We start from the raw sequence: 26,664 nt of genomic DNA on the forward strand, positions 1-26,664 counted from the left end.
TTTTATGATCCCTCTTTTTTCTTTTTAATTATTAATTACTGAAAAATTATTTTTGAATTATTTATGTAAAAATATTTATTGAAAAATGAACATTTTGAATTATTAATGTTTATTATTGTGAGCTGATTTTATTTTCATTTTAATTATATTTTTTTGCCACGTTGCTCGTCAGTAATCTTCGGATAGTTTGACACAAGTAGCTTTAGAAATACTTAATCTACTGTGAAAATGTCTCGTTTTGTTTATCTTCAGTCATTATGGTTTTGTTTAATATGATCACATTCAATACAAAACACAGATCGTTTAAATCTCCTGCTTTATTGTAGATTAGCAAAAATGTACATATAACAACACGAGGAAAAACAGATGCAGTTGAATAAACGTGTGCGTGCACTCTAAAAGAAATGAAAGCTGTAATTTGCCATAATGCCAGTAGTGGGCAGACTGCTGCACGTGCTCGATCCATCAAGCAAATACAAGTGATGAGCAAATAAAATGGATGATTATATAAAATCATCCAAAATAGTTCTTATGCACAAATGTTGAATTTATACAAAATGTAAAAAGCATGGCTGAACAAATCAGGATACTGGATGATAAAAGACCACACCAGTATAACACACACATGCACGCACACACACACACACGCACGATCTGTTGGATAATATACGAGTGAAACTACTGGTATAGAATATCTATATTATATAAGTTAATAAAGATTTAATATCAATTTGTTTCTTTCAGTTTGCTTCATATTTTCACCTGAGACATACTACTACTATGAATTTTGACATTTCTTTCTGCTTTAAAAAAAACAATCTGAAACAATCTTTGGTTTGTTCTTCAGATGTCAGTTTCCTGTTCTGTTATGCACATCATTAATGTCGATTTTTTGGGCTTTCACACGTGAAATATTACCCTGGGTGGTTATAAACTCCAGATAAACAGAATCCTGGGTTGTGTATTGGGAGGTTTGACACTGCTCCTACTTTACCCGGGGTTAACACCGAGTCCTGACTCTTTATAATTCACACTACATTCCTAAACTGTCTCCTATGCATACTGTATGTGCATTATCAACAATCCTGTTTGGATAAATCCAGTGAAATCGCAGGTCTGCTGTTCTGCACATGAGCAGGTTTTGTTGTCTTTCACAGCTTTCTGAACTTTTCAGCTCTTTTTAAGTTTGTGTAATTGTCCTTGATATCCAACTTCTGCAAATTTGTCAGCATGACGTATTTCCTTCTCACTACGATGCACACTTCCATGACGTTCTGTGTTTTTCCTCCTGACTCGTTTTTATGTTGATTTTCACGTGATATGAGGCACGTCCTGTTCAGTTTCTGATTCTATGTCTGTCGCTAAGCATCTAAAAATACGATTTTAACACCACGTCATTCCACTCTGAACATGTTCAGCACCACAATGTATAGTTAAAGTTTCAAAAGCTTCCGTACAGGGTTTTATAACCCCGGGTAAAAAGCAATCCTAACCCCGCTTCTAAATTACACGTGTAAAATGTTCCTCCACCTGGGGTTTTAAAGGCAGTGTTTAGTGTGACAACAGCTAAGGGTTAAGCACAGTGTCAATGGCCCTTTTATGTACTCTAGATTTTGGGCTCAGACTTTGCAACTATGAAATAAAATAGAGCTAGTCGAAGCTCTGGTTTGTTTAGCACAGAAAGGATTATAGTAGTAATTTTGACACTATGCCACTATTAAAAACTTAGTTCTCTTCAAAGGTTTTGCAGATATACACTACATGGAGATATAACCTGCATCTTAGTGGACACAGACTTAAAAAGAAAAAAAAAAGAAGAAGAAGAGCAATACTGCCATCCTCTGGCTGTAAACGTATTATACAGAGTATGATTATGTACAAAAGTGAAGTTAGCAATTAGCTTATAAGTAAGTAGCTTATAATGACCTATATAGCAAGCACATCTAGGCTAAGCATTCAGGACTACGTTAAAAAAAGATCCTTTTCATTTACGCTACCTTACAAAGATATTAATTTTATACAAAATATGTTGCTGTCATTTTGTGATCAAGCATGAAGCGCTAATGATCAAAGATCAATACAATGAGAAGAAGTAGAGAAAGTAACTCAAAGAGAGAGAGAGAACGAGAGAGAGAGAGAGCCATGAAGGAAAGAAAAGTGCCTTGAAGCAGATCTGGCAGCGCAGCGTTTCCATTTCCTTCTTCTCTGCACCACATCTAGGCTATTTTGGCGTGAGAGGAGGAGACTGACATCCATTACTGTCTGCAAAAAGTCCACTCAGCTTGGACTGAAGATTGTTCCAAACCTGGCCCATCTACACAGAGATAAAAGACAAGATCATGAGACAAGCAGAATACGAGAGCTGACTTGGTTTCTGTAAAAGCCCTTACAAAAGCTAACACATTTTTTGGTTGTTATTTCACATTTCCTACATGATTCTAAATGTTTTCTTGAACATTGTGGAAATATATAACTACGGAAAGAACACCACATTAATTCCACAGTAAGCTTAACTTTCTCCTGAAGAGACCGCCAAAAGCTTCTGTCGAATTCTTTCATCGATAAGATTTAGTTTAACGTTCCCATTTAAAACCCACGAAGTGGTAATAGAAGTCTTAACGTTACAAAATATGTGCACCATTTACTTCATGGAGATGGTCGCTGCCAGTGAAATGTCTGCACTTAACAGATTCATCCTCAAATTACCAAAAGTAGTGCTTTCATTTTATAGAAAACGCGACCCGTAATTTAAAGTTGCTTAAAGCTCGGGTCTAAGTAGCTGGATGTCATATATATATATAAGTCTCCTTAATGGAAGAAAAACACACACACAACTATGTAGATACCTGACCATGTGTTTCTTGAACATCCCGTTTAAGATTTATAACTCTTTGCTATTAATAATAAGCTTCACTGTTCTCTTCTGGGAAAGCTTTCCTCTAGATGTTTGCTTTAAAAGTGATTAATATGCTAAATTTATGATGAAACTATGAGCAAATAAGGCTTAAAAATGGGTTCAAGTTTTATTTAAGCTTGTCATTAAAGCAGAACAAACTCTCTTCCAAATGTTAGTTTTTTTAACTGAACTCATAGGAACTTCCTCTTCCCACACATGTAGTGTATTACACTCATAACCTGTTCTTTCTAAGCATATATGAGAGCATCTTGCTCAGCAAGGTAGTACGCTGAACTATTTTAGAACTAGTGTAGATGGTCCAAATTTTCATCCAAGCCAAAGTCCACTTGTAAAATGTAAAATGTGGGCTTCAGGGATATTCAGGATATTTTTTAGATACTATAAGTGAGATCTAAAGGAAGATTTGGATTATTAATGTCCACATGGGAACAGAGAGACCTACAGTTGTGAAGGAAGTGGGTGTAACCTTGAGTTTGGCTTTTAGTGGCTGGAACCATGTTCAAGAATCAGAATGAACTGGACATTAGAATAAGCTCCATTTAGCTTTTCTGTAATCCCGTGGAGAATCTGAAGTTCACTCGGGTTACGGATTACTGACAGCTTTATAGATGTCCCTTGGCTGCTGGACAAAATTGATTTTCTGTCAAGAAAAGAGTGAGTCTTAGATACTTGTAACGTTCAAGCAGACTCCCCCGCATGATATTGTGGTGCCAAAGGCCAGTCCTTTTTTCATGGAGACAATCTGTAAATGTGGAACCTGAGAAAATGAATTAATAACAGTCCAGAAAAGTTCAATTGTCCTTAAAGAACTTAAGAAAGGGTTTCAGATATACTGTGGAGGAAGAATAGGGCCTGGTCCAGTCATTTGTGTAATGAATGTATAAGAAAGGACTGATGATACAATTTATGGCCAGACGTTTGTGGACACCTGACCATGACACTCATATGTGCTGGTCGAACATCCTATTCCAAAAGGCATGCCATTAATATGGAGTTGGGTTACTCTTCTCTTCTCTTCTGTGAAGTTTTTCCGCTAGATGTTGGAGCATGACTGTGGGGATTAGTGATCATTCAGCTACAAGAGCATTAGTGAGATCAGACACTGATGTTCTAAGAGTGAGGAGGTCTGGGGTTCAGTCGGTGTTCCAGTTCATCCCAAAGGTGTTCAGTGGGGTTGAGTCAGAGTCAGGGCTCGACATGGGTTCTTCCAAAAAAACTTTGGAATGTGTTCATGAAGCTCACTTTCTGTACAACGTGTTTGGCCTATTAGTTCCAGTGAAAGGAACAGTTTTAGGTATATGGCTGTGATAGTCATGTGTCCACAAACTTTTGGACACAGTGTATAAAGCTTGATTCACAGCTGAAAGTCTCCAGGTTTGCTGTTATAGAGAATAATAATTGGTTGTATCGCTGAAACATGTTTGGGGCCTCTTAGTTACAGTGAGGTGGAAATTGTAAAGGTACAGCATACTGAGACATTCTAGACAATCATCTGCCTCCAACTTCGTGGCAAATGTTTTAGGGAAAGCCCCACATATAGGGGTCATTTTCAGATGTCCATATATAGTGTACATCTTTGAAGGACACAGGTGGTGATTTAACAGCTTGTGTATAGCCTGCTGCTGGGAAAGCTGTGTATTCAGTGAATGATCACTTAAACAGTTTATTGTTGTTACTAGGTAGGATTGTATTTAAAAAGGATCCTGAAACATGGAACGCCTGTTTTTCAAGATTTCAGCACCTGTCACTCCAGGCACTATATGATTACAGAAGTAAGAGTACAACATGCTAATTGTGGTTTAGTTCTGAAGGATGTGGTTTCCTAAGCACTTGTTTAATTGTAGCTGTTTTCAGAGGCAACAGGGATACATTCCAGAAAGACTGAGAACCTTCAGTGGCATACTGTATAAGCACACTTGCCTGGATGCCCTCTAGGCCCGGGGTCGTGTCTGACCTTCTGGTTGTGAATGAAGTAGAGACCACTGGCCCTGAGATGATGGATGACTAAGGTTTGCAGCAGTACCTTACATTCATCTTAGCAGTGAAATGTGGCAAATCCTGCATTAAATATTTAGTACTTCTGGAAAGGAGGAACCGTCTTTTATTACCGCGACACTGGACCTTGTGCCTTTGTGGCCTTTGGATGTTCTCATCTTTTGAAACGCTTATTTTGCTTTTTCTAAATCCCAGAATCCCCGTTGAAGTATCTCTTTATATTTTTAGCTTCACCCTGAAAATGTCAATCTTCGTCGAACAGTTCACACTTTCTAGGAAACGTCCAGTCAACCTTTCGATGTTAAAAAGTTTTGTTTTCAGCTTAAATTAGTTCTGGAATGACGATAAGAGACTCTAACAGATATATTAATCATTCAGAGTTCTTGAAAAGGGAAAAATGAGATTCACAGTGACAGTATAGTCTAAATATATGGGGTGACTAAAATCAACACTTAATGGCGTCACACTCCTTTATCGTTACGTTGTTTTCTTGTGCACACCCAATGAGGTTAGATTTTACAGACTGTAATTAGCACTTTATTCTCCTTGTGTTTAATACAGTCTATGTGACATGACAAATGAATTAAAAAAAATCCCCGGATAATCCCCTGGATTAACTGGTCATGTGAATTTTGGACAGGGAAGTGAATGTCTTTCGTACTTGGAAAAAAGAGTTTATACGCTACACTCAAAAGAGTTTATACGCTCTTTATACCCATCTTTTATTATGGCCAGCATTCACTTCCTCTTTCACCAAGCAACCAAAAAACCAATTTTTCACAGTTCCTTCATTTTCCCACTGTCTGATTACATCGTGTAATCAAGAGCTCTCACCTCTCGGTGACTCTGCACTTGTGAATTGACGAATGCCCCTAGGATGTGTGAGGTGATGGGAAGGTAGGCAAAGATCAGCTGACTTTCCTGATGCACACAGAACAAGGAAAAGTAGTTTCGTAGCTCCATCGTCTGGATCGCATTCTCCTGCTGCAGGGAGAAAGACAGAGAGATATTGCGTGCTGAATGATGATTAGGTATTGAGGGCTTGTCAATCAGCATTCACACTGTTACAGAGTCACTCAGTCACATCACAAGGTGGGCAGTTTAAAGCTTTATGTGCCTGAAAAATTTGGCATCAAGATCAAGTCAACATCTGGAGGTGAGGAACATTCAGTTCTTTTTACTTCCTCTGGTTCGGTTTCTTCGTATTGACTAGAGGAAACCAAAATTCCCCCAGCATTCTAGAGAGGAAATTACTGTCTATGTAAATAAAGTCACTCTAAAAATCATTTTAATGCATGGCCCAAATGAGCCATAAAAAGTGGCCTCTTAATAACCCCATTACTTACTTACATTAAGTTTTTAAACAGTATAAATTCCAGCTGCAATGAAAAATGATACTATACATCTACATATACTCTCTGTATTACAAACACGATAACATCTCCTCTGAAGGCTTTTATCAGAAGTCGGGTTTTTCCTAAACCTTTCAGTGACTTCCTCTCTGAGCTGTAAAACATCGTAAATTAGTCACAGTGAAATGAAAGCAACACCTGAATGAATAAAATAATTAAGTGAGTCAAAGTTAAATCAAGAAATTGCTAATAGAGGAAATGACTTTAACAGGCTCTTTAATCATGTGCCCATGTGTCAGGGGTTGTATGAATCTTTTATGAAAGAAAATCTGACATGTTGGTATAAAGTTTAAAGACAAGATCATTATGTAAGATCACAAAACTTCCAACTCTCATAAAAATTTATATTTAAAGGTGATTTAACAATGGCAGTAGCTCATGCACACGGTCTAATGGGGCAATGGGGCTAATGTTAATCCTCATAAAGTCCTCATTTACAACTCTATATATTTTTAATTCATGTCAACATTTCATTGAAATACTAATTACATCTTTTGAGGTTTTATATAATAAATCCTGATAAAGCACCTTGGCATTGTTAATTATGATGTATGACACATCTGGATATGGGGAACTTCTCCAATCCCCCCACTGCAGAAGCTTTCATGTTTCGTCAGGTTGAACATCATTTTATTTCCTCTCTAAATGATGCTGTGTTTCAGCTGTGACTGGGTCGCTTCAGGACACTTTCAAAAGCCATCTGTGTGTCATTTTGGCAGAGCGTTTTGATTCACAGTTGTGCTGGAAGGCAAACCGTTGCCCCAAACTGAGGTCATGGCTGTCCTTGAACAGATTTTCTTCAGGGATATCTCTGTACTGTCATCCGTTTATCTGTTCTACAACCTCGCAGGCCTCCAAGCTCCTGCTGCTGAAAAACATCTTCACAATATGATGCTGCCACCACAGTGCTTCAGTGCGGGATGGATGGATTTGGCCAGGTGATGAGTTCTGCATGGTTCCTTCTAGAGACATTGCTTCGCATTCAGGCCAGAGAGTTTAATTCTGGGTTCAGCGTCTTGTTTCCCATGGCCTGGGAATCCTTTAGTTGCTTTTTGGCAGACTTGTAGCAACTCTAAAATAAAGGCCTGATTGATGGAGTGCTGCAGAGATGGCTGTCGTTCTGGCAGGTTTTCCATGCAGGACATCTGGACTTCCATCAGAGGGAGCTTTGGATTCTTTGTTACATCCCTGACTAAAGCCTTCTCTTCAGGTTGATCAGTTTGACATAGTGGCCTGCTCTAGGACGAGTCTTCTTAGTTCCAAAGCTATTGCAAAGAAGTACAGGAATCACTGTGTCCTAAGGGACCTCCAAAATTCCCAGAAGCTTTGTTATGTTGCCTTCAGGAAGTCTGTGTATTAACACAATCTTACAGGACACGTCTAAACAATCATTTTTTTTCCAGAATAGCTCAGAAATATCCTTCCAGATATTGCCCACTGCAATTTCTAATTTTATGATGAACTTTCACCAACTTGTTGAAAGACCTCAAGGATGATCCTGAGCTCATCTTCAAGTGACAGAGCAAAGGGTTTGAATATTTGTCTAAATGTAAAGTTCTTTTTTTATTATTATTATTATCATTTTGACAAATTTCCCCAAAAAATTATGAAATCCTGCTTATTCTTTTTCGCTGAAAAATCATAAACACTAACAGTTTCACTGAGTAATCTTTTTGCAGAAAAAATGCCCTTATTATCTATGCCCTTTTTTAAGACTCGAATTGAATTATGGCAGCAATGTGTAGTATTATTATTCCTATAAAGAAAGTAGTCATAAGATTGTTTATGCTATCATGTGACCATCAGTAGAGTGACAAAGAAAATAGCAGAAGCAAGCTTGACTTTCGAACAACACAAGATGCTATTGTAAATTTAAAAAATGTGTGTGAAGCTCAACGACAACGGCAGCATGTGTTTGGAACAGAATCACCGACATAACTAACAACCTGATGGACCCTCTAGTCGGTGTTGTTTACACAGCAGTTCGCCAAAATCAAAAGTCTCTGGATGCTAATGGTGACCACTTTGAGCACCTAATGTGATTGCATAATTCAATCATGACTTAAACCTACCCTTTTATGTTTATATAAGTTTAGTAACAAAATCTATCTGCATATATGTTTCCTGCTGAAGTGTGTATATATTTTTTGGGCCCTTCTGTATATATTCATGTGTAAGTGTTTGTCTATAAGAAGACTGACCTGAATGATGCGGGACTCCAGCTGTTCTACAGACACCTGTTCTTTTGGCTGCACAGCTGCACTCATCATCTGTCTCTTCATCACGCTGTACTTCTGAAGGGCCTTCTGGTGCTCGTGCAGGACGCCCTTCTCATGACGCTCACACAAGTCCTGCAGCATATGCTCAGTAAGCGACATTTTATATCCACTTTAAAAGGCTTACTCAGTAATCTTTAATAATATACAGCATGTACTCATAAAAGAAATGGTTCTATATGGAACCTAAATGGTTCTATCTCTTGTTTCATCACTCTTAAGAATAAAGGTTCTTAAATGGTTCTGACTCAGAGTGCATGGTTCCATGAAGAACCATTACCATCCATGGAACCTTTCCATTGCACAAGGGGTTCTTTGAAATTGAAAAGGGGTCTTTAGACTATAAAAATGTTCTTTATGGCACTAAGACAACTGTGGTTTCTTTTAAGAACAGTTTACTGAAAGGTTCTTCGGGGAACAAAAATTGGTTCTTCCATGGCATCACTGCGAAAATCCTTTTTTGGTTCTTTCTGGAACCTTTATTTTAAGTGTGTATAGAACTTACTATAGAAATTGGGAGAATCATTAAAAAGAATCCACTGAATCCAAGTAAGCTGGTTCGTTTTAGAATCATTAAGGTGTTCTTTATTATTATTATGATTATTATTATAAGTAGTAGTAGTAGTATTTACAAATGTAGACAGCAAAATACAGCAAATTCAAGTATAAATTTATTTAAACAAAAACATCATTGTGCTATGATTAAATTATTGACAGTATTGATAACAGCTAAATTGCTCCCTCTGATTAATTTCAGTTTCAGAATTATTTCACAAATGTATTTTTCTTAAATAATTCATTCATAAACATATCATTTCAAAACATCTCACAGAGATAAAAACTGGCACTGATTTCACCTTATACATACTTTTAACTAGAGAGGCGTTTCAATAAAAAAAAAAGGTTCACTGATCTCCTAGGGTTCTACATAGAGCCATTTGTTTGGAGGGGATTTTATAAGGAACCCCAAGTAAAGCTATTATTATAATAGTGTAATCTACAAAATTAAACTATGAATCCAGAACAGGACTTCATCCACACTTACCCTGTACGACTGCAGCAAATCCAGGAAGAAGTTCAGTTTTTCCACCACATCATCCTCTTCTCTTCTTCCCTGTAAAAATAAATAAATAAATAAAAACCCATAAGTGCCTGGATGATCTGTTCTGTGTCCTACATGAACACTTTCTTCAAAAGAGATAGTACCTGTTGAGCAGCTTTGTCTGATAACACCGAGAATTCAGAGGAAAACCCACGGAGAGAGAGTCTCAAATCAGCCCACATGCTCTTAGAGGAGTCCAGGACAGGCACGGGTGAGGGATCACATCCCAGTGTACTGGAGAAAAGAGTTCAGAGAAAATAAAACACTACAGTATCTATATGCGACATGTGAACCAGATGCAAACCAAGCACAGCTGTAACGTGTATTATTTACTGAGCTTCACTACTACAGAAAGGTGGTTAGAAATGTGCGGACTAGTGCTGTGTGTAATGTTGCGTAATATTTTAATAATGCAATTTAGAATTAAAAGTGAAACGTTTCAAAGAAGCAGCTTAAAAAAATCCGCGACATCCTCTGCCACACTTCCTTTAAACATGTCTGCTTTTTACGCAAGTGCAATTGTTTATCTGCTTTATGGTCTACTGCAGTAAGCCATAAAAGGGAAGTATCTGAGGCTAATTATTTCAAAACAAATGAGGCCAATACATGCAGCTCTTCTACCTCAATAATAAATAGTAATAAAAACTCAAGAACATTGGTGAAAAAAAAGGTTGTGTAATATAAAGATTACACACAATTTACTTGAACAATAAACCATTTAAAAAAAAATAATTTTCTTCTAACACAAATTAGTTCTCATTAATTCTTTAATCGGTTTTTTAGAGAGATAGAGAGAGAGAGAGAGAGAGAGAGAAAGAGAGAGAGAAAGAGAGAGAGAGAGAGAAAGAGAGAGAGAGAGAGAGAGAGAGAGAGAGAGAGAGAAAGAAATGAGAGAGAAATGTTATTTTCTCTCAAAAACAAGTAGCAAAGTACCCCTAAAATATATAATTTTTTTAAAAATGCAAACAAATGCATCTGTGAGTTTTGTAAAAGATTTAATTGCTATGGATTTGTTTCCAAAAAGTAATCTGATGAAATAGGATGTGACTAAAATGTTAATCCCTTTTAATTCAGCATTGTGGGGAACTATGCATCAAAAAGATGCCTACACGAGTCGCTATAAAAATACATCACTATTAAACGCATCCACAACTATAAAAATATGCACTTATAAAATGCAATGGATTAAATACGTTGACATTATAATTCATAATTTACTAATCGCTTTTATTGCAGTATTTAAACTTAATCAGGTAATAATAAACAATACTGAATCCCAGTTTGATATTACTGAGGTAGTGCAGGCGTGTCTGTATTTTCTTTTCTTTATTTTATACCTAAGCTCCGTCCCGAACATGAGCAGATCTGTGGCGTTTTCCTTTGAACGTTCCGCCATTCTCTCCGCTCGGTCCCGCAGCCTCAGAAAGCTATTGTGGATGTTTCTGATCAGCTCTCGGCACAAAGTGAACAGGGCCTGGATATCCGAAGGAATATATTCCTACAGAAAAGACATACACGAACAATCTTAGGGCATAATGACGCTGAACGTGACTAGTGTACGACAAAATCACATACAGTAGATAATGTGAGTGTAGAGGAAGTAGAAGAAGAAGTAAACAGAAACCTTGGCTTGTGTTGCGTATGTATATGTCATAAACTCGTCTCCCAGTTTCTTAAATGCGTCCCGTAGCTTTATTTGGATATCCTGAGAAGTTAAAAACAAACCAATAGGAAAGTTTATTAAAATGACATTATGACAAGCCTGGTCAGATTTTATAGATACGTGTATTCTGCTGTTGTGCTTTACTGACAATTACGGGCTAAAAGTGAATAAAGAATCAGAGCAGACTAAAAACTTACAAATACCTAAAAATCTTATAGCAAGGTATCAAGTCATTTGAACTAATGACTAGCTGATTGTGAGTATAAACCCCAGGACCACAAAGTTGCCACTGCAGGGCCCCTGAGCAAGGCCCCTAACCCACAACTGCTATAAATGTAAGTTTCTCTTGATAAGGTCGCCTGCCAAAGACCATAAATGTAGAATGTCAAAGTTGGATTTCAAATGAATAGAGATAACATGCAAAACATCAGCTCATTTATACAGCACTCGAGAACGAGAGTTATTCCTCAACTGGCTGATTAGTTCTCTATTTTTGTGTGTTTCGCCATGAACACATGCTCAAAACAGAGTTGTAGTACGTGTTATTTTTAGCACACATCACTTTCTGCTCTCATACAGCGGAACAATCATGGCCATAAGCCGTATCTGGACAGGATTAGACGTTGATGGATTTTTCTGTCTTTATCAGTATTGGTAGTGTTTTTTGCTCCCTCCTATCCTAAGAAAACGACATATCAAACTACCCCACCAAATCCATAGTGGCCTGATCGATTTAGTCGTGTTCGGATCATCACTCCTGTCATTTTGCAGCCAGATGCTACCTCTTGTGTTGGAAAACATTTATCTGACTGCTGCCATTCAAAGAATTTATCCGCTAGCACGTGTATCAAAAATACACACTTCCATGAGACCAAAGGACTGCAATCCTACAGTAGTATTATAAACAGAATATAATAATAAATAAATGAGCAGTTCTTTATTCAGCTAATATTTGAACAGTGAACAATCCCAATAATATCCTCTGCATTCGAACCTGCTGGTCCAGACTTGAGAGATTTATCACAGAGGAGATAAACGAGACACTAATCCCATCTGGATAGAGTGACAAACCAATGAAACGGAACAATAATTAGTTCTCTGATGAAAATCTAGAGCACATTGTTCAATTTCGCAATATCAAACAAGCTGGAGGATGTTAAAAAACCACAAAGAAAAGGATTTGCAGAATTAATCTACACAAAAACATTAGCATAAATAGAATGGACCTGACTAGCATGACCTCAGCACTATAATCACATGATGTGACCAACTGTTGAGCCCCAAGAAAAGAAAACGCCACAATAAAACTCAGAATAGATCTGTAAAAATCTTGAACATCATTCTAGTTTTTAGATTTCTTTAGAGTTATCCATAAACAATTAAGAAGGTTGATACAGTTGCCTAAAAGTCTTGTTCTTACTAGTCGGCTAAACAGATTTGACAAACTGTAACCTCTTATTACACTCACCATAGCATCATTTTTGCAAAGGTATTGTAATTTAGTTTAATATTATTATTAATATTAGAATAATAATTCATTCAAATCCAATGTACCAGAATACCAAAACAATACAAGTCTAATTGGTCTAAATATATATTCTGTACATATATGTGTGTACAAACAGCAATAGTGTAGCAACACTGTGTTTAGTATTGCTTGAAAGAAAGAAATGAGAAAAGATTCCCACCGAGCCACTGAATGTGAGGAATAATTTAACAAGCTCGTCCTCTGAGATAAAGGGATGTCTTGAAACGAGGTTCAAAAATCTGGCCAGACCACGCCGCCGTCCTTCGATGAACTCTCTCTCTGACATTGACTTCAATACTGTAGTGAAAAGAGCAAACGGTCACTTATGATAAATTTGTATAAGTTATCCAAAATATCACCCAAAACACAAGGTTGCTCTCTGCTTAATTTGTGCTGTGGGAAGCATGACTTCAAATGTCAAAGCACCAAACCACAGGCGACACCAATAATTACATCATGTTACATTACAAGCTTTCGGCTTTTTAGAGCATATAATACACGGCATACCTCCTTTAAGCACTCTTTTGGGTGGCAGGGCAGGCACCATTCTGTAGGCATACCTCTGTAGCAAAAGCTCATGGAAGACATCGAAGTCGCTGTAACGCCGATAGACGGAAATTTTGAAGCGCTGGGTAAAAAACAGTAAATGGTGGTAAGTTTTTGCCTGCACAGAATGTTAAACCTGTCACTTAATGTCTTGTCTATATTTACAGCAAGGTCAGGCTCCAGCAAAATGTACAGAAGTTTGTCTTAGTGGAGGGTTATCTCCTAAAACTGGTGTGCTTGCGATCTATAGAGATGCTCTCTTCAGTAAAGGAAGCTAACCATAGAGCTCCATATCTCTCAGAACAGCCCTGTTTCCTCAGGGCCTGGATAAACACAAAGTGTGGACACGTGCCTTTAAGAATCTAGCTGTCATGATTGCATTAATGAATTGCTCTGGACTTTCAAGGATGTGGTAGTATTTCCTGTTGTTTCACTTTCCAAAGGTGATTTAAATAGATTCAGATCAGGTGACTGTGAAGGCCAGTGAGGATCACTGAACTCATCATCTTGTTCGTTAAACCGGTTTAGAATGACATTTGCTCTATGACATGGTGTATTATTATCATACTGAAAGTATCCATTAGAAGATACTGTAAACTGTAAACTGTGGCCATGCAGTAACAATACTCGAATATGCTTTATTTTGGTTGGTACTAAACAGCTTAAAGTGTGTCAAGAAAATCTTCCCAACACCATTATACCACCTCCACCACCTGGACTGTTGACACAAGGCAGGTTGGTCCATGGATTCATACTGTCAGTGCCAAATTCTGACCATAGCATCAGTAGAAACCTGATTCATCACACCAGCCTGTGTTTTAGTCTTCACCTGTCCAGTTTTGATGAGTCTGTGTACATGAAAGCCTCAGATTCCTGTTCGTAGATGAAAGGAGCAGAACCCAGAGTGGTCATCTTCTGTTGTAGCCCATTCGCTTCAAGGTTTGACTTATTGAGCATTCCGAGATGTTTTTCTTCTCACTACAGTTGTAAAGATTTGAGTAACCATAGCCGCCCTATCACTTCAAACCAGTCCTCTGAGGTCTGACATCATCAAGATGTTTCTGCCTCTCAGTAACATAGTCTGTATTATTCTACCTAAAATCTAGAGACTGTTGTGTGTGAAAATATCAGACGTTTGTGAAATACTTCTGGTACCAACAACCATGCCACGGTCGAAATCACTGAAATGATTTATTTTACACATTCTGAGCTCCAGCAGGATCACTGCAAGATTTTATATACTGAACTGAGAATGAATGAGCAGGTGAACAGCATTTCTATGGCAACGAGCCAAAACACCTTCACATAATATATTTCACACTTTTACCGAATGTGCTAATGCTATTAAAATCGAGCTAACATTGTAGACTGAAGTGCTTGAAAAATACAGCTCTTAATTTAGATTCTAAAACATTACCATAAATTCAAATTAAAACAAAAAATATAGGAGCCTGATTCATTTTGTTGTACTGTGCTTGACTGTAAATGATTTATTAAGCTATACTGAGTCATCCAGACTGGTAGGATTCACTAGAGAGTCTGCATTCATCAACAATCATCAATAAACATGGTTGAGACTGGCTTATTTTCACGGATAAAGCCAATCTGACTTAGATGGAAGAGTTTTTTTTCTCAGTAGCCCATTGGCAAACACTCAAGCTTATCTTGTTTACTCACCAGTAACTGCTCCAGGGAAACATTTTTAATAATTGAACATCCTATTTTCAGATAAATCCACTGCTTCTTTTTTTAATGCTCAAAATTGGGAGATACACAGTGGATGGGAAATAGGGTGAGAACTCCACCGATCAGCCATAGCATTAAAACTACTGACAGGTGAAGTGAATAACACTGATTATTTCCTTACAGTGGTACTTGTCAAGTGGTGGGATATATTAGGCAGCGCAGTGTGTGAACAGTCAGTTCTCATGTTGATGTGTTGAAAGCAGGAAAAATTGGCAAAAGTAAGGATCTGGGTGACTCTGACAAGGGCAAAATTTGTGTAGGTTAGACGACCAGGTCAGAGCATCTCTAAAACAGTAGGTCAGGGATCCTCAAATCTGGACCACTTTCCTGCAGAGTTTAGCTCTAATCTTAATCAAACACACCTGAAAATGCTAATAAATGTCTTCAGGATCATGAGAAAATCACAGGCAGAGGAGTTTGATCAGGGTTGGAGCTAAACTCTGCAGTGTATTGGCCCTCCAGGGCAAGATTTGAGGAACCCTGCAGTAGGTCTTGCTGTATGTTCCCAGTACGCAGTGATTAGTACATACCAAAAGTGTTCCAAGAAAAAACAACCGGCGAACCAGCGATAGAGTCATGGACACTTTACTACACTGCAAAAAACTGTTCAGGAATGGTTTGAGGAACATAACAAAAAGTTCAAGGTGTTGCCTCGGCCTCCAAATTCTCCAGATCTCAATCTGATCAATCATCTGTAGGATGTGCTGAACAGACAAGTCTGATCCATGGAGGCCTCAACTCACAGCTTACTTAAAGGAACTGGTGCCAATGTCTTGGTGCCAGATACCACAGCACACCTTTAGAGGTCTTCTGGAGTTCATACCTTGACGCCTCAGAGCTGTTTTGGTGGCACAGGCAGACTATTAGGCATGTGGGTTTAATGTTATGGCTGATTGGTGTACATTGTGGAAGTTTGGCTTGCATGAAGGAGCAGAGCATTGGAGTGGGTTGCTGGAGCTCAGGCTTTACTAGCTCTACATGTAATTTTATTAAATTTACTAAGCATTTTGGACCTGTTTCGTTCAGTGTTTAACTTAAGGATCTTTGTTACTTCCAGGTGGTGTATCATTTAAGATAGTTGATTTTTGTTAATCCTATCACTATCTGCTACTTTAACTCGTAACTCTGGGATGTGAATTTTAATTGAGCAGTGCACACAACCATGATGGGACAATGACCTATTGCAATTGGTGATGAAGTGTGTGTGTGTGTGTGTGTGTGTGAGTGAGTAAGTGCATATGGGGGATATATGAAGTGCGAAATTGACAGAAGTCACACAGGTGAGTGAGAGAAAAGTGCCCGAATGTGTGATTAGAGAGGGAGTGAGGGAGTGTGTAAGCAGCGTATGTGAGTGAGAGTGGGTGTGAGTGTGAGCAAAGTGAACAAAGACAGACAGATAGACAGACTACATTTAGAAATATAATCACTGTAATCACTGTGCCTACTGATTACATGCCACACAGAACTGTGTTGTTCTGTAAGAAAAGAATATCAGTGTAGTCACGGCCTGAGGATGAGGAAGCTGACGAACTGCAGAGACAGGACAAGTGGACGCAATGAACGATTATAATCTGAACAACATTAGGGGAGAAGTTTGCTCTATAGACCCATTGTACAATGTCTATGTGTACTGTGTGCTGTTCTTTTTATCTATCGGCATTAACTAAAAGACTGCTTGATTAAATGCTTGTTATTTTGCCAGGTTTAGATTTTGTCATGAAAGAATTTTATCTATTAAAGGAGAAGCGTTATCACTGGATACACTACGGTTCAAAAGTTTGGAATTACTTAGAAATTTCCTTGTTTTCCAAAGAAAAACCTATTTTTATATATTTCAAAAACATAAAATTAATTGGACAGGATCTACATTGTTGCACAGAGGCCCATTATCAGCAAACATCAGTGCTCTGGTTCAATCTCATTATGTTCGCTAATCCAATTTAATCATTTTATAAGGCTAATTGATTATTAAAAACTTCTTTTGCAATTGTGCTAGCATAGAAAACTGTTGTACTGATTAAGTGAGCAATAAAGGTTGCCTTTAGGTTAGTTTAATATCTGGAGCATCAGGAGTTGTCAGTTTGTTTACCTTGTCAATATGGTCAGAAAGTAAGAACTACTCCCTTCATAAAACAGTGTAAACTGGTTCTAACCAGAGCAGAAAAAGGAGTGGGAGAACTGGAAAACAAGAACATTCCCACATGATCCCAAACTTTTGAATGGTAGTGTATGTTTTTGTATACATTATATCTTTATGTACTCTATGTTTTATTTAATAGTAGAGTAACCCTCAGTGCCAGTTTAACATTATTTATGCAGCACTGGAAAATGTGATCACAGTGATTTTGATCATGGCATGATTGTTGGTGCCAGATAGGCTAGTGTGAGTATTTCTATAAGTGCTGATCTCCTGGAATTTTCACCCACAACAGTTTTTTAAAGTGTACACAGAATGGTGCGCAAAACTAAAAACATCTGTTGAGCAGCAGCACTGAGGGCTATGGTCATTTCAACAACCTGTGGTGAGCAGAAAATGCATAAATGTTATACCTTGAGATAAATAATGTCTACAACAGCAGAGGACCACAATGGTTTCCCAACAAGTCATTTTAAGGTTCTTGATTTCTGCTATAACATGCAGAAGATATGGTTCAGGATTTGGTGTCAAAAGCAAATGAATCTATGAACCTAACATGGCTTGTGTCAACAAGTTGTTAAACAATATATTTAAAACTCCTAATTATGTAAAATGTTGGCTGCTTCTACCGTATGTCCAGGGTTGCACAGAAATTCAAACTAGCCCATTTCCGAGTAAACCTAATACTTTGGTATGGACATTAGCGTGTATTGACTGTGAACTGAATTTATGTTCCACTATAAATAATGAATTCAGTGAACTATCCAGCTAATAAAACCATCCACTGAGAATCTGGACAACATTCCAAAATGGCTGACTCACAAGCAACAGTGTAAAAGTAAGGAATAAATTCAAACCCAGCTCTAAAAACAAATCCTCCACCATATTGGTTCTCTTGATATTCTGCACACATGACAAGAAACTGACTCCTGCACACCTGACTCTCATTAGCAAAGTGTGACTGGCATACAAGTCAAAAGGATGAGATGCGTGAAATCAGTCCGGACGTTCGAGATCACTGGCTGGAATTTTCTCCTGAAACGTCTAAATGTTAAAATCTGAGGAAGCCGTCAACTAGCTGAATGGATTTTTCATGTCATTTCTAGCTAAGGCTCTGGAAAATAAATGAATGAATGAATGAATGAATGAATACACTGTTACTAAAGGTCATTGCTTCATAATCCTGAAGATTTCAGCAAACATTTCCTTGGCAAAGAAGTGCTAGCTGTGTATTAATGGTTATAGTTTAACTTGTGTTATTGCCACTAGACTTTTTTTGTTTTGTATTTTTTATAACTAAAGAATGTTTGATTTTCATTCACTCGTATTATGTAACTTTGGCCACTCATCTATGCTCGGTAATGTGCTCCGTTTTCAGTAAAATCTTGTCTCTTTCTAAACTCGTTGTGTGATCTATTTTAACTGCATGCAAGTATTTTGCTGTGAAATGTCTTAACCTACTCCTCAAGACATCTATAATCTCCTCTTACCTCGCTAGTGACCTGATATTCCACATGTTTGAGAAACAGGCCTTTCTTCTCAGGGATGAGCTCCACCTTTATGGTGTCTTTGCTCAGCAGGTTGGCCAGCGACAGAGACATGAGAAGATGGTTCTCCTGAGCTGGAGGTGTTCTCAGGGTCTGCAGATCCTTTGGGTCTCCCAGCTGGGGTTTAGGGAACTCTGTTTAAAAAAATAAATAAATAAATGTTTAATTTTTTACTCCTGAACCTTCTTAATGTATCTGGACAGGAGGGGCTGAAAGTGTGAGTGTCAAGAATAACCAGGTGATGCAGCAACTAGCAAGTTGTGCTAAAGGTCAAATTTAGTTATCGGAGTCCATCGGAAAGACACTGGCTTTGAAAAAGTCACAAAAACGGAAAAACAAGATAAGAAAAGTACCTTTGGTCAATGACAAGCATCAAGTGTCTTCCAAAGTCTTAAACCTCACCTTTCTTTAAGATAGTAAGACAAATCTAACACAGCATTTTATAGCCAAAGGGCTGACATGTGAGGCTCCTTCTATAAACATGAAATAAAGGTCTGATTACAGACATAGTAGAATGACTGCATTAACAGAATTCCTGAATTACATCCTGAACCATCAAAGACAAAAATTTACACTTGATCAGCTCTGAGAATTCAAGAACTCAGTGTTGTAGTAAACATCCTAATAACCGCTGCTAATAATCCTACCTGTCAGTACAGAGAGTCTAATCACTGTCTAATACACACAGGGGAAAGAAGGTGAAAAGTTCCTTTATGCTAAATATATTTTAGGAAATAATATCCGTAGCCATGTACTGTTCATTTTAAAAATGAACTTTCATGCAAATGTTAGTTTGAAAATTCCTCCAAACAGATGCTAGTGTCACGTAAATGAGTACGTGCTAGATTAGCACTAGTCTGACCTTCATTTAATCTTCATTTATTTCAGACGGAGCTGTAAACTTCTTTTTTCTTTCTTATTAGGTAAAAGCATTTACATAAGCAGTAGACAAATTTATTAAATAAGTAATATAGAAAGAGAATGATGAACATGATGCTACAGCTATTCATATTACAACCAGAGAACTATAAAAAAAACTCTCTCACGTCAATTAATATAGACAGAAAAAAAGTGAAAATGACAAATAAATGAATACATTTAAACACAACAAAACAATCAAAGGGGGCGTGATTCAATCAGTGGGTTAGGCAATTTTTACAGTTTTCTCTAATCCAGTGTCTTATTTATTCCAGTTTTAAATAATGACATAATGTCTTTTGTTTAAGCCACTGAGATACAGCTGGTGGTCTGGAAGATTTCAACATATGGATATTAAAGATGGCTTTTAAAGACGTAAAGACCAGAAAATCTAAATGCTTTGTGTTGTACTGAGATAAATCCAATGCCACCCCAAAAATTGCTCTACCACTGCAGACATCAATGGGGACGTCATCAAGTAGTCACACAAGAAACTATGCAGCTCTGGACATAAGACAAACATGTGACTTAAACTGCAAGGTGAGTAATAAGATCTGTCACTAATGCTAGGGCAGAATTAGGCAAGCAAAGCTTTTAAAGAATAAACTCTGTGCAGTACTTTTAATTGTATAAAACAAAGGCTTAACTTATACATGTTGAGCTTATAAAGCGTATATAAACACAATTTCCAATGGAGTGTTTAAACTGGACACCAAAAAATGGAGCCTGACCCTGTTCGTTGTGTCCATCTTCAGCACTGACTGTCTTTGTCATGTCACACTCCACAGTGGTGCTTAATGACTGATATGAAAGTAAACACTCAGGGCTTTAAGAAATTGTAGTTTTTTTTATTTTACATGGCCTACTAGGGGCATCAATTATTTGCAGGTGTTATCTTCAACCACTAAAATTCTGTGTAAGTCTCCTGGTGGTCCAGCGGCAGGACCCTGTGCTCTCATTGCCACGGCCCGGGTTCAATCCCTGAGCCAGAGTTTACTCTCAGGGAGGGTTGCGTCAGGAATGGCTTCTAGCTTAAATTTTGCATTAAATCAAATATTCGGACCAGATGATCCGCTGTAGCAACCCTGAACACGGAGCAGCCAAAAGCTGCCAAAAGAACAAAAACAACAACTAAAATTCTGTGTAAGTTTATCTGAACAGAGGTAAAAACATCTCACACTGAAGGCCAACAGTGTCCTGACTAATTTTAGATCAGATTTGTGACCATAAATTAAATTGTTTATTTATTGTTTACTTGTTTATACACTATATTGCCAAAAGTTTTGGGACACCCATCCAAATCATTGAATTCAGGTGTTGTTTTTCAGGGACTGGGATTGGTTCCAGTGAAAGGAAATGCTTCAGCATACCAGAGTTCTGACCTTAACCTGATAGAACACCTTTGGAATAAATTTGAGTGGAGACTGCAAGCCAGACCCTCTCGTCCACCATCAGTGCCTGACCTCACAAATGCTCTTTTAGAGGAATGGTCAAAAATTCCCATACCGCTAAACCTTGTGGAAAGCCTTGAAGCTGTTATAGCCGCAAAGAGCAGGCCAACTCCATATTAAATTCATGTGCACGTAAAGGCAGACATCCCAAAACTTTTGTCAATATAGTGAACATTATTTAGTGTCCTGGTAAAAAGGGTTAAATGTAACACATCCTCCCAAGGCTTTTGATGGCAAACCTGGAAACTCTGGAAACAGGGATAAGGTAAAACATCTTACCTAAAAATATCTAAATATATGAGAAGATGACATTTCAAACTCACCGCTAAAATCTACTGTACATATTTACAGAAAGTGGCATCTTTTTTGAGATCATGGAAAAGACTCAACACCTTCATCCTGCCATTGTAGGATGGGGAAATAAATGGTTAACTAACGGGGTTCAAATAGAAGCTGATTTTTCCAATGAGTTATAACTTAATGAACAATTACTCGATAGTCAAATGCATAACTAATCAGTAACTTGACTAGTAGCACAAACTTAGCTCACAAGGCACATTCAGGCCATAAATTCATGTTCATGTCTCAATTTACAGACCATATAACAAGCATACTTTTGTAACACATTGAAAGAGACTGCCCTTTCACCTCTGTGCAGTCGTACCCATGAATTACACCCTGCACATGTTACAGTAGTAGGACGATATAATTATGTGTTTCAGCAGCGTCAGCGGCGATTCCTGAACGTACCACAATGACGAGACCGGGTTGGTGTTAAACCTTTGGCATGTGCGAGATGGACTCACGAGAGAGAAAGAAATACGAGACATCGGCTTCGCTTCATGCAGCAGAACAACCACAGGGGCAGCACCTGAAAAAACACCATTCCCCCAACTCTCTACAATATTTTGGAAAAAATAACAAAAAAACTTTAACCTGAGGTTGTAGCGAAGGAAAAAAAACCCATAGCACTGAAAACATCTCCTGTCTTTAAAACCAGGAGGAAGTCAGTTTTTCTGACAATGATCTCAGGAAAAAGAGTAACTATAAATAGCATTGAATAGGAGAGCATCCAAGTGTCAAATTCACACTGACTAACAAAGTTACCCAGAATTCAACAGGAAGGCATGAGAACACACAAGCAAGCAAAAAAAAAGCACAGAATGTGCTGACACGGTTGTTTTTTTTTTAGGGAGGGAATGGAGAGAGCATAAAAGTCCAGATAAAAATTCTAGTAATGTAACTTGCTGGAAATTAGTCAGAAATACAGAAATCCCCGTAGTTTCATCACAGATTCTCTGATCTTCTTACTAGCAGAAACTCCTGCTGTTTAAAGGTTAATAAGAAGCTAGTGAGCCACATGACATGTCACATGCAGTGCTCTGGAAGGTGACTGGAAATATTGTCCTTTTAATGGCATTTGGATTTCTGTTCTGTTGAGATAAAATGTGCTTACCTCGTATGCAGTTCTCCAAGAGTTTGGGGCTCGGCTGCTTGCCTTGTTGAGCAAGCGCAATCAGAGCCAGGGCTTTATAGAGAGACACCTTACTTAGAAAGCCATCTCCGTTATCTACATGCTCTGTTATCTGGAATGAAAACAAGGTGCAGGTGTAACTTTCTATAATAACATTTACGTCTCTGAGATGAAGCAGAACCCACGGTGTGGACCCTCCAGAAACCCAGAATGTTAGCAGTCTTTTTGTACCTGGTTCTGTACAGAGACAGAGAGATCAGTCCTGTTGAGGAGTCTTTGGAAGACATTGATTGACACCCGTTCGTCTGTCCTACTACAGAGAGCTTGATGCACTTCTCTATAATAAGGAGGGACCGATCCTGTAGATGACAAGAAGATAATGTGTAAATACATGTAAATAATTATTATATACATTATATTGCCAAAAGTTTTGGGACGTCTGCCTTTACATGCACATGTATGTAATATGGAGTTAGCCTGCCCTTTACAGCTATAACAGCTTCAACTCTTCTGGGAAGGCTTTCCACAAGGTCTAGGAGTGTGTTTATGGGAATGTTTGACCATTCCTCTAGAAGCGCATTTGTCACGTCAGGCACTGATGTTGGACGAGAAGGCCTGGCTCGCAGTCTCAGCTCTAATTCACTCCAAAGGTGTTCTATGGGGTTGAGGTCAGGACTCTATCAGGTTGAGGCCAGTCAAGTTCCTCCACACCAAACTCACTCATCCATGTCTTTATGGACCTTGCTTTGTGCACTGGTGTGCAGTCAAGTTGGAACAGGAAGGAGTCAACCCCAAAACTATTCCCACAAAGTTGGGAGCATGAAATTGTCCAAAATTGTCTTGGTATGCTGAAGCATTAAGAGTTCCTTTCATTAGAACTAAGGGGCCGAGCCCAACCCCTGAAAAACAACACCTGAATTCAATGATTTGGAGGGGTGTCCCAAAATTTTTGGCAATATAGTGTATCTGTATTCAAGACAAAGAGTTTTACATTCATTATTCCAGTTTTTAATTTGAACATGGAGTAAGATTGTGAAACTGAAGATTGGCTAAGACTATATTACAACGCATACAACGACTCAAAGTGACAAAGACGAGATCGTTCATTTTCAGTGAGAGCAGGAGACTTCCACTGATATGAGTGACAGCGAGCATTGAAGACTAGACACAACAAAGTTGAGAAAAGTTGTACTTGGTGCCAATAGTACCAAAGGGGGGGTGAATACAGTACAGCACACACAGCTTCTACCTTCATCTCGTATTATAAGATACAGAGATATTCCCTGCTGAATTTTATACACAAACACCCAATCTCCCTCCACGTTTCATTTTCATATTTATTTTCTATTTGCAGCACCCACTGAGAAATGTTTTTACTATATTACCATACGTACGTATATTACTATACATTATTACCAGTACTAGGAAAGCCAACTTCATAGTGCAGAAACTTAGAAGCTCACTATTTATTCCAAATTTTGCAAATAACCATACTGCGCCTTTCCACAAACATCTCACTTCAAAATTTTCCTTTTATCCTGGTACAAAAAAAAAAACAGCTTCATCTGAGCAATGACTAGCTGCCAAAATCATAGGCTTCTTCTGGTCAAGCTGGAAGGCAGCCTTTATGCCACCTCATAAGTGGCTGTAGAAAGCAAACTATTTCTGAAATATGGTACTGATGCAACACTGCAGGCAAATCACTTTTAAGAAAATAGCACAGCAGTAAGGCTCTACCTGTGCTCTCGTTGATGGTAGCTGGCCAGAACAAGCTGAATATATCAGCAGGATATATGGATATAACTTATAACTGTTCGTATGTATGAAGCATGTATGAACACAACATTAAAACTGTAACATAGTGGATTTCTGAACTTCTAGCACATGTTATATGTGGGTGCTTCTCATGAAATGTTATTTACACATTCAGATTGTTTATGGACTAGCATATTTAGGATGTGTAGCCGCTTACAGAATGATAAACAGAGTCTTGGCACTGAATCTTAAAAAAATACCCTCTCATATACACTATACTTATGCAAGAACCTGATCATCACATGTGGTTCTTTCCCATACTGTTGCCACAAAGTTTGAAGCACACAACTGTATTAAATGAATGTCTGTGTGTGATGCAACACTAAAATTTCCCTTCACTGGAACTAAGGGGACTATCCCAAACCTGTTCCAGCATGACAATACCCCTGTGCACAAAGCACAGAGCTCCATGAAGACATGGTGAACCCCACTGAACACCTTTGGGATGAACTGGAACACCGACTGAACCCCAGACCTCCACACTCTTACAACATCAGTGTCTGATCTCACTAATGCTCTTGTAGCTGAATGATCACTAATCCCCACAGTCACACTCCAACATCTAGTGAAAAAGTGGAGTGCATTATAACAGTAAATGGTGAAATATATCTGGAATGAGATGAAATACAGGTGTCGATGAACAAAATAAATCATGTGAGCATTTACATATCCAACTAAAGAATGAAAAATAACCGGGGGGGAAATTCATTTCATCTTATAACAATAAAAAAAACAATAATAAGAGATATTAATGGGATGGGATATGTGAGGGTTTTTTTATGTCTGTGTATCTGTGTTATATCATAGTGTTTTCGTGTGTATTTTATACTGTTGTTACGACATGCACAGTTGCTTTTGGAAGGAAATTATCTCCAACATGTGTTGGATGAGATTCCTACAAATATCTACAACCAGTAAAGATTTAATTCCGATTTATTAACTCCTATTTCACGCACGAGCACAATATGAAAGTTGCTCTGCTCGATTACGCAACAGTCTGCGCGCGTGCGTGCGCGTGCCCGTCGTCCACTTTGACGCTCGCGCGGCCACAAACTGCCACGGCTCGTCTCGTCTCGCGCCTGCCGCGTGCACTGTTTACGATCATCACCACACAACACTTAAGGCAACGCATACAAGCGAATTAAAATGCTGACAAGTAAACAGCTCCTAGTCGTGTTTGCACAAAAAAAACACTTCCGTTACATTAAATAAATAATTTTGAGTCTGTCCGAGGGTTTCTTTTTGCCCACCAGTTTTCCACCAATGTCCCGAAACAGACACAAGTCATCTCCTAACAGTGAAATAACGCCTTGTCAGACAAAATGACGTTAAACCGCAATTATATCACATCCCAAAGGCAGATAAATCGCTCATCAAAAGATACTTACCTTCATTGAGCTCCCCTTCCATCGCTCACACTGTCATGTGAGTACATCTGCACCTCCATGTGATTTCCTGGGGAAAATCAAGTAATTTCCTACTGCCAGGAGTGTGAGAGGGAGGAGTCTGACTCCAAGAAGAAAACAGAGCTCACTTCATCATGGGTCTGTCTCAAATCGAGGCATTACTCTTCATATCTGGTGATCTAGCACTAAACTGGCGCTAAACTGCCTCCTGGAGGTCTGCCTGAGGAAATTGTTACTCACAATTACATTACCTGACCAAACGTATGTGGACAACTGACCATCAGAGCATCACATGTGGTCCTTCCTCAAACTGGTGAATACATGTGTAATTATGGCTCACTTGATCACTCTTGATAATGTTACCATAACTATAAATATTTTCCTGAACACATTTACATTTACATCATTTCGTTCTGCTAGTCCTTTGTGCGGTGGTCATTCCAATTCATCCCAATGACTCAAATGTATAGATTCTGTCTCAGGTTTACTTCCCTTAAATGAACCGTGTTGTTTTTTGTTGTTGTTATAACTTGTGCATGTCCACAAATGTACTGAGACTGAAAAAAATAGTGTTTAAAATCTATTTCCACCTCAAATGACAACCACAGGTCTGTTATATTTTGTCTGAGTATGAAAAAAGGTCATGCATCGATGCAGTAATTAACATTAATTAATCCTTACATATTTATAAATTATGCTTCATGCAAACATATAAAAGTTCATTCAACAAA

At 38.2% G+C, this 26,664-nt stretch overlaps 1 protein-coding gene across 1 annotated transcript; it reads right to left on the reverse strand.

The window, feature by feature from the left end:
• Nucleotides 1-299: 299 nt before the first annotated feature.
• On the reverse strand, nt 300-26,072 carry snx8a (sorting nexin 8a). Its single transcript, XM_058378066.1, has 13 exons — nt 25,916-26,072; nt 22,944-23,071; nt 22,695-22,824; nt 18,813-19,003; nt 13,401-13,521; nt 13,054-13,190; nt 11,327-11,407; nt 11,040-11,200; nt 9,807-9,936; nt 9,646-9,714; nt 8,526-8,675; nt 5,747-5,896; nt 300-2,314 (listed from the first exon to the last, which is right to left on the reverse strand). Exons 1-13 carry the CDS (start codon nt 25,935-25,937, stop codon nt 2,222-2,224), a joined length of 1,563 nt encoding a protein of 520 aa, XP_058234049.1. The 5' UTR covers nt 25,938-26,072; the 3' UTR covers nt 300-2,221.
• Nucleotides 26,073-26,664: the final 592 nt, after the last annotated feature.

This window comes from Hemibagrus wyckioides, linkage group LG24 (assembly GCF_019097595.1).
Source record: "Hemibagrus wyckioides isolate EC202008001 linkage group LG24, SWU_Hwy_1.0, whole genome shotgun sequence".
Taxonomy (NCBI): Eukaryota; Metazoa; Chordata; class Actinopteri; order Siluriformes; family Bagridae; genus Hemibagrus; species Hemibagrus wyckioides.